The sequence below is a fragment of the Peromyscus californicus genome, unplaced genomic scaffold (genome assembly GCF_007827085.1).
Source record: "Peromyscus californicus insignis strain IS unplaced genomic scaffold, ASM782708v3 Scaffold_8__1_contigs__length_139910024, whole genome shotgun sequence".
Lineage (NCBI taxonomy): Eukaryota > Metazoa > Chordata > Mammalia > Rodentia > Cricetidae > Peromyscus > Peromyscus californicus.
The window spans coordinates 131,408,934-131,422,057 of NW_026294606.1; the positions used below are offsets into that span (position 1 = coordinate 131,408,934).

At 43.5% G+C, this 13,124-nt stretch overlaps 1 protein-coding gene across 4 annotated transcripts in view; it reads left to right on the top strand.

Annotated features, from left to right (window-relative positions):
- Nucleotides 1–13,124, top strand: part of Gab1 (GRB2 associated binding protein 1) — a 113,359-nt gene that overhangs the window by 75,473 nt on the left and 24,762 nt on the right. For all 4 annotated transcript variants that reach the window (XM_052727104.1, XM_052727106.1, XM_052727103.1 and 1 more), the window contains exons 2-3: nt 3,934–4,228; nt 12,346–12,562. In XM_052727104.1, the coding sequence (XP_052583064.1) occupies nt 3,934–4,228; nt 12,346–12,562 (512 nt within the window). The remainder of the gene's footprint in view (nt 1–3,933; nt 4,229–12,345; nt 12,563–13,124) is intronic.

The window sequence follows — 13,124 nt, forward strand, 5'->3', positions numbered from 1 at the left end:
AGTTAATCTAAAATATTGATATTAGGGGTGGGGGATGTACCTCTGTTGATAAGACCACTTGCCTAGCATATAGGAAGCCCTGGGCTTGGTCCTCAAAACCACATAAACCGAGTGTTTACATGCTTGTAATCCCAGAACACAAGAAGATCAAGAGTTAAAGGCAGGCCTAGGATAAATGAAATGCTGCTTCCACAAAAATAAAAATAAAATACTGATACTTAAGAATTGCATGTTGGGAAGCCAGGTGGTGGTGGCGCACGCCTTTAATCCCAGCACTTGGGAGGCAGAGGCAGGTGAATCTCTGTGAGTTCCAGGAAAGGTGCAAAGCTACACAGAGAAACCCTGTCTCAAAAAACAAAAGAAGAATAGCATGTTGGGGGCTGGGGAGATGGCTCAGAGGTTAAGAGCACTGGCTGCTCTTCCAAGATCCTGAGTTCAATTCCCAACAACCACATGGTGGCTCACAACCATCTATAATGAGATCTGGTGCCCTCTTCTAGCATAGATACAAGCAGAACATTATATACCTAATAAATAATCTAAAAAAAAAGAAGAAGAATTTCATGTTGGTGCCTTTAATCTCAGCACTCAGGAAGCAAAGGCGGGTGAACCTCTAAGTTCAAGCCAGCCTGATCTACAGAGTTCAGGACAGCCAGGGCTACACAGGGAAAACATCTCAAAACCCTCCTCCCCCCAAAAAAAAGAATTACATGTGGGTTTTTTTTTCAGTAAGGATTACGTATATTTTTCCACAAATGAATGTCTATCATTTATCACTGTTACTGTGGGTGTTTTGCTGGCATTGTTACGTTTTGAAGAGTTTGCATGGGTGTGAAATGTTTCCTTCACTGTTGAGAATTACACTCCTTGGGGTTCACAGGCCCAAGTAGCTTATTTGTCTTCTCACAAGTACCTGGTGCAATATTCTCAGAATAATCAAAAACTCATTGACTGATTAACTCACAGATTTTTCTTTTCTTTATTTATTTTTGGTTTTTTCAAGACAGGGTTTCTCTGTGTAGCTTTGCGCCTTTCCTGGATCTCACTCTGTAGCCCAGGCTGGCCTCGAACTCACAGAGATCCTCCTGGCTCTGCCTCCCAAGTGCTGGGATTAAAGGCATGCGCCACCACCGCCCAGCAATTTTTCTTTTCTTAATTCACCTAATTGATATAATTTAAAGTAGTTTTAAAATTTACATGATTGATATTTGATATTTGATATTTACTTAAAATATTTCTAACATAGTAAACCTAAAGTTATCACCCAAACTAATTCACTTGTGATTACAGTAGGAGAATTATTAAAGTTTTGTCATGTAGGTTGCTTGGGCCCCCTGTTTCTACCTCAGACCGCTGGGTTCCTAGCACCTCCATTGGAATTTGTTATAAAATTTGGTTGATATGGAGGCTAAACCCAAGTTATCTGCTAGAGAAATGGATATTATATTAGTTAGTAATCTTTTTTCATGTATTTTCAGAATAAAATGAAGCTATTTTTAAGATGATGTTATAGTGCTTTTTAGTTAAATTTGCCAAATTTGTGATACATAGATAATACGGAGCATTTGTCATTTTGCTTTTGGTGGTTTTAAACAAGAGATACTTTCTGATGAACACACATCTCTGGGTGTTAATGAATACACAGGAATACTTAAGTTGATGAACACACATCTATAGGTGTTAATGAATACACAGGAGTACTTGAGTTGATGAACACACATCTCTAGGTGTGAATGAGGACAGGAGTACTTGAGTTGATGAACACACATCTCTAGGTGTGAATGAGAACAGGAATACTTGAGTTGATGAACACACATCTCTAGGTGTTAATAAAGACACAGGAGTACTTGAGTTGATGAACACACATCTATAGGTGTTAATGAAGACACAGGAATACTTGAGTTGAACACACATGTCTAGGTGTTAATGAATACACAGGAATACTTGAGTTGATGAACACACATCTCTAGGTGTTAGTGAAGACACAGGAATACTTGAGTTGATGAGCACACATCTATAGGTGTTAGTGAAGACACAGGAGTACTTGAGTTGATGAGCACACATCTATAGGTGTGAATGAAGACACAGGAGTGCTTGCGTTGGGGGTCGACTTACATCAGCAGCACAAACATGAAGCTCATTCTCAGTCTGATGAGACCATAGGAAACCAAATTCCTATTGGGTGATGGAAACCACTGAGCACGAGTCTGACTTTATCCCACTGGTTACTAGAAGGACATGCAGTGTGTGTGTGGGTACAGTTTTCCAAAACTCAAACATTGACACACTGTGACAGTGAACAAAACAGTGGCCATGTTAGATGCTCCTAGAGCTGTAGAAATGTGTGTCTCAGTCCTCCTGGTTCTCAGAGTGCCATCTTTAGGCCACCTTGTCTTCAGGGTTCATTCTGAAGTGTGGATGCATCTTAGAAGATGACTGAGATTTACTGCCTTTTACTATTTATCTGTATAGAGGATAAAACTCAAAGCAGTGAGGCTTGGTTTGGGGTCCAGGGCCAGAGATGGCAAAGAAAACTCAGCCATCTAGTCCTGCTTTAGCCAATGAATATAGGCTTTAGAGAAGGTGGTAGTAGGAATTACAGCCTCTTCTAGAAGATTCTCTTTCTACTTATTCATTTAATTTTATGTGTTGAGTGTTTTGTCTGCATGTATATATATGCATCATATGTGTGTTGGAGGTGCCCTTGGAGACCATAAGAGGGGTTGTTGGATAACCTGGAACTGGAGTTACAGATGGTTTGAGCTGCCATGTGGGTGCTGGGAACTGAACCTGGGTCCTCCATAAGAGCAGCCAGTGCTCTTAACTACTGAGTCATCTCTCCAACTCCCCAAACTTTCTTCAGGAATGGCATTAAAGATATAGAAGAAGGAGATATTGAATATAGTGTGCATGTGTCAGTGTGTATGTGCGTGTGTGTTAGGAAGAGAACTATAACAGTTTGGGAATACAGATCTCTGTAGTTTGAGAACAACAGATTAAAATGCCATTAGAATGGCAGATCATTGCTAGCATCCCAAGGAAGCAACCAGGAAAACATCCAAGCCCATTTCTCCCTCCTCCATTGTCTCACTCCTGAGAAAATAGAGAATACTAGAGTTTAAATCTCCTATGAGGAAGCACCATAAGTGTATTCTTTTGTGTGTAGGGGTGGGGACAGTGTGCATGTGTGTCAGCTCATGGAGGCCAAAGGAGGACGTCAGGTGACCCGCTCTGTCCCTCTCTGCCTTATTCCTTTGTGGTCTCTTACTGAATATAGAGCTAGGCTGGTGGCCAGAAAGCCCCAGCCACCCTTCTTGTCTCTGCCCTGTGTAGTAGGGATAGAGATGCACATATGGCCACATGCAGCTTTTTGTATAGGTGTTGGGGACCTGAACTCAGGTCTTCGTGCTTGTATAGCAGACTCTTCCCTACCAAACCATTTCTCCAGCCCTTCTTTGGCATATTAAGATATGGAAAACCATTGTTGTTTTAAAGTGGTAAAATTTTAACTAATTCTAACTAACCAGGTCAGTGTTACTAAGTACATTCACATCATTAAACACTTTGGCCATTTCTCTAGAACCTTCTCCTCCCCTTTCTGCAACAACCTCTCTCCTCTCTCCCCCCCTCCTCTCTGCCCTCTCTCTCCCCTCTCTCCTCTCTCTCTCTCAAGTGCTTCCTATAACAGGATCATGGTGTTTACCCTTTGTGAACGGCTTCCTTCACTTAGCATAACCTGGATCTTCGGCTCATACCATTTTCCCAACACTCTTCATTGAAACGATTTTATATTCGACTTCTGTTGTGTCACGGGAGAACTGATACAAGATGTGACAACTTTTTCAGACATTGCCTTTATACAATTGGCTTCATAAACGTGTCACCGCAGAGTGTGCCTTCCTGACGGCAGGTGGCTGTTTTGCTTGTTCCTAGGCATGGAAGCGAAGGTGGTTTGTGTTGCGCAGTGGCCGTTTGACTGGAGACCCCGACGTCCTGGAGTACTACAAAAATGACCACGCCAAGAAACCTATCCGGATTATTGATCTAAACTTATGCCAGCAAGTCGATGCCGGGCTGACATTCAACAAGAAGGAGTTTGAAAACAGCTACATCTTTGATATCAACACCATCGACCGGATCTTCTACTTGGTGGCGGACAGTGAGGAGGACATGAACAAGTGGGTTCGCTGCATCTGCGACATCTGTGGATTCAACCCCACAGAAGAAGGTAGGCCAAAGGGACCGTTTTGTCTGGTTTTTTAAAGATGTTTTATATGTGTATGGATGTTTTGCCTGCATGTATGTCTGTGCACCCCATACGTTCAGTGCCTGAGGAGGCCTGAAGAGGCCCTCAGATCCCCTGGGGCTGGAGTGACAGATGATTTTGAGTGGTCATGTGCTGAGAATCGAACCTGGGTCCTGTAGGAGCAGCCGTTGCTCTTAACTGCTGATCCATCTCTCCCGACCCAGAGCTTAAGGTTTTGTTATTAGTTTGAGCAGTTTTAGAAGCATTACAAAGTTCTTTGTTATCACTTGCATGCTTCATTGTTTTGTTTTTACAATGGGAGTTGGACACTTAGAGCAAGCACTGAACTCTTCGGGCAGTTTGGAGAGAACTTCTACAGGTTTTGAGAGACTTAATCGATAGGGCCAGGGTCTAAATAACTGTCCTCGTGAAGAAGGTGACAAGAAACATGTGTAAATTTTTGAATCTTAAAATTAATTTGGAGGAGGGGCATTATGTGACTCTGGGGGTCAAGGAGTTGGGGGGTGGCGTCAGAAGACAACTCGTAGAAGTTCGTTTTCTCCCTCCGCCGTGTAAGTGAATCCTGGAGCTTTAATGCAGGTGTGGATCCTGGAGCTTTAATTCAGGTGTGGATCCTGGAGCTTTAATTCAGGTGTGGATCCTGGAGCTTTAATGCACGTGTGGATCCTGGAGCTTTAATGCAGGTGTGGATCCTGGAGCTTTAATTCAGGTGTGAATCCTGGAGCTTTAATTCAGGTGTGGATCCTGGAGCTTTAATGCAGGTGTGGATCCTGGAGCTTTAATGCAGGTGTGGATCCTGGAGCTTTAATGCAGGTGTGAATCCTGGAGCTTTAATTCAGGTGTGGATCCTGGAGCTTTAATTCAGGTGTGGATCCTGGAGCTTTAATGCAGGTGTGGATCCTGGAGCTTTAATTCAGGTGTGAATCCTGGAGCTTTAATTCAGGTGTGAATCCTGGAGCTTTAATTCAGGTGTGGATCCTGGAGCTTTAATTCAGGTGTAAATCCTGGAGCTTTAATTCAGGTGTGGATCCTGGAGCTTTAATGCAGGTGTGAAGAGACGGCAGGTGCTTTACCTGCTTAGCCACTCACTGGCCTGAGAAGTTTTTTGTTTTTTGTTTTTTTAATTTTTTCTTTCTTTTTTTTTTTTTTTTTTTGTTTGTTTGTTTTTTTGAGACCGAGTTTCTCTGTGTAGTTTTGGTGCCTGTCCTGGATCTCACTCTGTAGACCAGGCTGGCCTCGAACTCACAGAGATCCACCTGCCTCTACCTCCTAAGTGCTGGGATTAAAGGTGTGCACCACCGCCGCCCAGCCAGTCATTTATCTATTTCCTTTTTTCCTTCCTCTTTGAGAGCAGCCCTCCTCTCATATATGTCCCATCACACTCCTTTGCTCCCCCCTTTGACCTTTTGACCTCTCCCCCTTCAGGTGTACCCTTCCTATTTTCATGAGAAGGACACGCTGTAAATGCTGTGTGATAAATATACTGAGTGGGTTTTGGGTTTTTTTTCTGTATTTAATGAAACGTTTTCCTTGATTTTTAGATGTCAGAATCGGTTGGTCACAGTGTCAGTTTTTGCTTTACCACCCAGCTGGACGAGGGTCTTTAGAGATAAAAACTAAAGCCGCAGTGACCTTTTTAGTGGCAGAACTCTGAAGTCCTTGGAAATCAGCAGTATATGAAGTTACACACTCTGTGCCTTCATAATCGTGTATGAAGGGTAGAAGCTGTGAGCTAATTTCTACAATCATTATTCAAATATGGAATATGTGTTTTGTGAGCTGGATACGAGAACAGCTTTGTTACAAGTCCTTCTTTGTTCATTCCATCAATCCTTGTTTCAGTTTCCCTGATATTTTCTACAGCTCAGCAGCTATGTCTAAGTAGAATGGAAATTATATTTCAGGTGTTATTATTTCATGTTTTCACAGCTTTCTTCTAGCTCTCTCCCCAGATAGCCACTGTTAGAAATACCTTAATATACTGTGTTGATGTATAAGCTGAGTTTCTTAAATAAGTTTATAGAAGATGAGTAGATATTATGTCGAGTCAATTAGAGAGCCAGAAAGATCAATACACTCTGTCATTCTGCTTTTCAGTATGTGGTGGTAAAACTGCAAAAAGGCTTTAAAAATCCGCCATTCCACATCCTCGTGCATTTGTAGTGCATAACCTCACTGAATCTGAAGATCTGTGTTGAAACCCAACAGTGGAGAAGAGCTTTGCAGCCATGTCCAGTTTCATGTGATAAGAACTGCATGTCTGTGTTCCCCATTAACTTTACCACAGGTTTTTTTTTTTTTGTGTGTGTGTGTGTGTGTGTGTGTGTGTGTGTGTGCGTGCGTGCGCGCACGCGCGCGCGCCTGGCTAAATTTTTTTTTTTATTGTATGTATTTGTCTGTTCTGCCGGCATGTATGTGTGCACATCATGTGTGTGCAGTGCCAGCAGAGGCCAGCAGAGGGTGTCGGATCCCATGGAACTGGAATTGCAGACAGGGTTGTTTTGTTTTTAATGTGCATGGGCATTTTGCCTGCATGTATTATTGTGCACCACTTGCATGCCTGGTGTCTGAGGAGGCCAGAGAAGAGTGTTGGGTGCCGTGTGTTAAACCGAGTCCTCTGGAAGAGCAGCCGGTGATCTTAACCATCGGGCCATCTCTCCAGCCCCTTTGCCACCAATTCTGTGTTCTGTTGTTTCCGATCATACCCCATAACTCATCCCGAAACAGTGATAGGTGCTTTTCCCTTTCTTGAGTCTGTTCCTAAGCCCTGTACTCTCCATTTTGAAGGCTGAATATGCACTGTTCTTTGCTCAAAAGTTGGCAGATGCCTCAAGATGCTTTTCTACCGTTTGAGTTCCAGCTGTGGGAAGAAGCAGACTGTGCCCGGACAGCAAAGCCTCCTGGTCCCTGTGAGAATAACTAATTTTTCCCTAAAAACAAAGGAAGGGGGGAATCTGACCTATGTTCTGATTCCAGGAACCTCTCAAAATACCATTACCCTGTTATTTCCGCTGCCCCAGGTGACCACTGCTATTATTGAACACTCAGAATGCTGGCAGGCTGTCCTGTTTTTAAATTCTAGCACACTGAACTGTGTGTGGCTCCCACGGAGACTTTTTTTTTAGTGGGTTTGAGGATAAAAAACGGTTTCTTTTGTTTTTCTTGGAAATGTGCAGACTGACTTTTTTTGTTTGGGCACACCAAGGTGGAAGCTGTTAAATTTGCTAAACAAGCTCTGGGAAGTCCAGCCAGGGCTGCAGGAAGCGCCCTGACATCTAGCGAAACCTCTGGGCTAATTTTAGGGCACGAGCTTAGAAAGCCGCCTGATTGCTTTTCTCAAAGCGTCCAGATCATAGTAGTTTAGTTTTAAAATGCAGTTCTCAGTTTGATATTCTTCCCTTCAGTAAGATAGGTAAAACTGACATTTAAGAAAAAAAATATACAGACCAAGGAGGTATCTCAGTTAGTAGAGTGTTTGCTGAGCACGTACAAAGCTCTGGGTTTGGTTCTCAGCACAACATAAACCCGACATGATGGTACATGCCTGTAAATTCCAGCATTTGAGAAATGGAGACAGGAGGACCACAAGTCCAAGGTCATTCACAGACTTGGAAGACTGTTTCTCAGAGGTGGAAAGGAAAGAAAGTATATATGGGGGGAAGATTTGAGGGTCTCCTTTTGTGTAAAGCAGCATTAATTGAGGACTTTTGAGTTTCTTTTTACTGGGTCTGGAGAGATGGCTCAGTGGTTAGAGCACTGGCTGCTCTTCTAGAGGACCCAGGTTCAATCCCCAGCACCCACACGATGGCTCACGACTGCCTGTAACTCCAGTTCTGGGGACCAGATAGCATCCTCTAACTTCTGCAGGCGCCAGGCTGGTGAGTGGTGCACAGACATAATACAAGCAAACGCCCTTACACATAAACTAATAAGTAAAAACTACTTCAATTTTTTTTTCTTTTTAACTTTTTTTTGAGACAGGTTTCAAACTCAGATTCTCTTGCCTCTGCCTCCTGGGTACTGGAATTTAGGTGTGTACCTCCACACCCAGCCCTCTCTTTGCTGTCTTTATTAAAGCCTTGTCTATTACTATTGTGCAGGCATAGATTGTCGGTGCCCTCCTTTGTCTGCTGCACACATGTAAACATACATGTGCTCTGAAGTTCCAGCTCAGATTAAGGATTTCAGCACCCGCACTCCACCAGAAAATCCTTTTTCTAGAGATATCTCCCTCAAAGTAAATTTGGGATACTTTTAACTTCTGTTCATTCATTAATTTTGCCTGTTTTGAACGCCATGTAAGCAGAATCCTTGAGTCTGGCTTCCTTCCTCCAACATTGAGTCTCTAGGAGTCACCATGCTGAAGTGTGTGGTGTTTTTCCCATGCAGCATTCTATTCTGTGACTGTCATACAATATGGATCTGTTAGAATGTTGGTAGATGGATATCTCAATTGTTCTACAAACAAAGGTGTAAACATTCTTGTGTGTCCTTTTAAAACAAAAAGATCCTTTTTATTATTTTTAAGTGTATGTGTGTCTGTCTGTACATTCAAGTGCTGAGTACAGGTGCCAGGGAGGCCAGAAGAAGGCATTGGATCTCTTAGAGCTGAGGTTCCTGCTAGGTATAGGGAACTGTGGTGTATCAGGAACCAAACTTAGCCCCTCTGCAAGACAGCTGAACCATCTCTCCAGCCCGTCATGTGGTGTGTGTCTTTTGATAGACATTAGCTCTTAGTTCTTTTGGACCCATGCCTGTGAGTAGAACTGTTACATCCAAAGATATTTGCAGTTTAGCATTTGTAAAATCATAGCTTATGTCCTCAAAGTCATTGTACCAACTGCTTTCCTACCAGAAGGGTGACAAATTGTTAGCCATATTGTTAGCAACATTTGATATTGGTCAGTGGTTCATGTTGGCCTTGCCAGTGGCCTTTGCATTTCCCTGAGAAGGAGTTCAACCAGAGCGTGTATCTCTTCTGTTTGAAACTATTGTACAGTTTTAGTTGTGATTCAATGGGTGCCTGAGGTAGGGCCCAGGCTCATAGATTTCTAAACTGCCCCACAATTGATTTTCATGCCATCAGACCTCTATATAAGAACAATGGCATGTTGTTTCTGTCAGCATCCTCTAAGGGTTAAAAGGCTCCAAGGAGGTTTTTGAAATGTTTGAGAGATAGAGGCTTGGAAAGTGAAGAGACATTTTGTCCTGGAAACACAGTAAAGAAGTTGTGAGGTGAGCGAGAGGTTCAGGGTCCTGTCTGGTTGATGAAACTGTAGAAGCTGCAGTTTGCGTCCCTGACGGTGGCTCCTAGGTCATAGGATAACCTGCAGGCATCATCTCCTTCCACTGTGTGGGTCCTGTGGACAGACTTAGGGTCATCAAGCTTGGCAGCAAACACCTTTACCTGTTGGGCCTTCTCACTGGGCCATTAAATCTTTATTATCATATATTATATATGATAGGTTTGATGTGACATTTTCATACATGTGCATAGTGTATTTTGACCATATTCACCACCACATAAGACACCTTCCCCTCCATTCTTGTCAATCCCCTTTTAACACAAAGCATGATGGTCCTAAATAGTATAAACCAATACATAGGGTGAGGGGGTCATGTGAGCTGGTTTATTCTTTGTGGATCTACTCAATTATAATCTTCCCCTCTACACTGCAGGCTTCCTGGAAAGCCTCGCCTTAGCAGTGCTTATGACTTTCTAAGTAAATTTCAATTAGGAGTTTGCTCCAGTGGTTTATTAGGCCTTTAATGGATGTTAATTATATTCTTGGTACATTCCGAGTTGAGAAATGGGAAATGATTTTACACGTGTACGCAGACTCAGAGCCAGTGTTTGTTTCTTAGGAGATACGTAGAGAGAGTAAAAAGTCAGAAATCCAAACAGGGCAGAGAGGAGAGTGGTCTCCACCACGGGGCTTGTGGCCCAGCAGAGGCTGGAGTCACACCCCTGTGAGGTCAAACAGGAGTCTTTTCTGGACCAGTCATTTGGCTCTCACAGAAGTCTTACATTAAAGACTGTTTAAGCATAGTTCAAAGTTTTTAAATTAACATTATTTATTTGTGTGGGGGTGTTTATCTGTCTGCGTGTGTGTGTGTGTGCACTCTCGTGTGTGTGCATGTGTGTGTGCAGGCGTGCAGTTGCATGCCACAGAGCAGAAGGCCAGAGAACAATCTGCACTTCTCTCCACCATGCAGTTCTGGAGACTGAACTCAGGTATGAGGTTGTTAAATGGCTTGCAGCCGGAGGTGGTGGATGAATGATCCCTTTAGCATTGTTTAGCATGGTTTGCATATTTTATTCTTTTAAACCCTGACTTTCTCTCAGCCTTCTCCTTGTTGTTCATTTACAGCTGAGAATTGCCTTTTCCTTGGCTGTGATGGCCTTGTGTTTCTAGGCAGAATAACTGATCCCAGTCTGGCCGGGCCCTCAAAGGTAGACTTTGTCGTCTCAGAGACTGAAGAGCTCTTATTTCTAGATGTGCAACTGATTTTCTAGTCATGTCCTGCGCAGTTTTCATTGATCGTTTGGGAACATGGTTAAGGGATTCTTGAGTTGCTTCTTTGCTCGCTGACTGCAAACAGCTTGGTGTGGGTGTGAGCCCAGGGCAGAGGCTCTGATGCTGGGGATGAAGAGTTCACTAGTCTTCACTAGCCTCCGAATTAGATATATTTCCCCCAGCCTAGTGAGAAGTAGGAAGGAAAGAATGATCAGGAAAGAAAAAAAATCCAAAAACAAAAAACTTGTCTCTTAGGGCTGGAGAGGTGGCTCAGTGGTTAAAAGTACTGGCTGTTCTTGCAGAAGACCAGGTTCCATTCCCAGATCCTAAATGGTAGCTTGTGACCACCTGTAACTCCAGTTCCAGGGCATCCAATGTTTTTTTCTGCCCTCCAAGGCACCAAGCATGCGTATAGTACACAGACACATATGGAGGGAAAATACCTATGCACACTAAATTAAATGAACATTGAAAAATGTGTCCTGCGAAGATCATACAACACTTTTATTTTAATGTAAGTGCTTTCAAGACTTTTTCAGGGATGCATTCCCGTGGCCTCATGGGAAGGGGGTATAGGCATGTGCACATGCATATGGGGTCCAGAGGGCGACATCAGATGTCTTTCTGTATCTCTGCCCATTTTGAATCAAAGCCTCTCTGCCTGGAGCTCATCAAGAGGGTTAGTGTAGCTAGAGTTTTCCTGCCTGGCCCATGGTCAGGGCAAATCTCTCTCACCTGCCAGTCCCACAGCCGCTCAGACTCAACCAAATGAACACAGAGACTTATATTGCTTACGAACTGTATGGCCGTGGCAGGCTTCTTGCTAACTGTTCTTGCAGCTTAAATTAATCTATTTCCATAAATCTATACCTTGCCACATGGCTCGTGGCTTACCGGCAACTTCACATGCTGTTTGTCATCATGGTGGCTGGCAGTGTCTCTCTCTCTCAGCCTTCCACTTCCCAGCTTTATTCTCCTCCTTGTCCCGCCTATACTTCCTGCCTGGCCACTGGCCAATCAGTGATTTATTTATTGACCAATCAGCAACACACTTGATATACAGACCATCCCACAGCAGGTTAGACTAGGTGGCCAGTGAGCTTCAGGGATCTGCTTGGCTCTTTGTGTGTGTTTTGGGGATCCCAGCTCAGGCTCTCCTGCTTGTATGGCAGGCACTTTACCAACTAACAGAGCATCTCCTCAGCCTCAACTGTGACTTCTTTAGGGCCCCTGGACTAAAAGGAAAGGTTGTCCTTCAGATGTCAAATGTCTTGACAATCAATTAGCGTATAAATGTTGCTATTTGGATAGTATGTGTCGCTTTATTCTGGTCTTGAACTCCTGAGTGTGAGCATTTTTCCACATCAGCCTTCAGAAGAGCTAGTATTGTACATGTGCACCACTTCCTATGGCCTTAGTTAGTATTTGTTTTCATCAACACTGTTATCATTTATTCTGGTTTCGTGCATTAAAGCAGTCTATCTCCAAACTTTCAAAGTAGCTTAGTCTACAACAATAGCAGTCTGACCTGTGATAACTGAAAATTAAACTCTATTCCAGATCCCGTGAAGCCCCTTGGCAACTCCTCACAAGCACCAGCTGACTCACCTCTAGGTGCGTCGGCCTCCACCCAGCCGGACGCCTCTCCGGTCACACTACCTCCATCTTACCAGCTCATCAGCCTCCCGCCGCACCCAGACACTCTAGGCCTCCAGGACGATCCACAAGACTACCTCTTGCTGATCAACTGTCAAAGCAAGAAGCCCGAACCCACCAGGTACATGGTGCATGCCATCATGTGTGTGTGTGTGTGTGTGTGTGTGTGTGTGTGTGTGTGTGTGTGTGTGTGTGTGTGTGTATACATTTAAAAGCCTTTAGGTTTTTTTAAACCTTGAAGTTTACATGGAACCATCTCAGTAGGCATCCACTGCAGGCTTGTATTATATATGTTTATAACAATTCTTTGTTAATGGGTTCTGTTATCTGGGAGGTCTTTTGTTGATGAAACACAGTTTCTGCCATCATGGCCAATCACAGTTACCTACAAGGCTCTTTGGAAAGAGTCTTGCAGTTTTTGTTACGGACTCACGGGTGTTACTTGCTTGACAGATGTCACTGACTTGTAAATGGTGACCTTGCTCCATTTCTTATGTGATTATAAACCAGCCAAGGGTCATCTTTTGTTTCTGAAGAAGGAGAGGAGTACCTCCTGCTAGAAGATTTTGAAAGCAAAACGGTCCCATTGCAGTGAGTGTGCTGTAGTTTTGGATCTGTGTGAGAAACTAATACTACAGGTAAAATCCCAATATGGCACATCCTAGAGGCTAGGCCGACTGGGG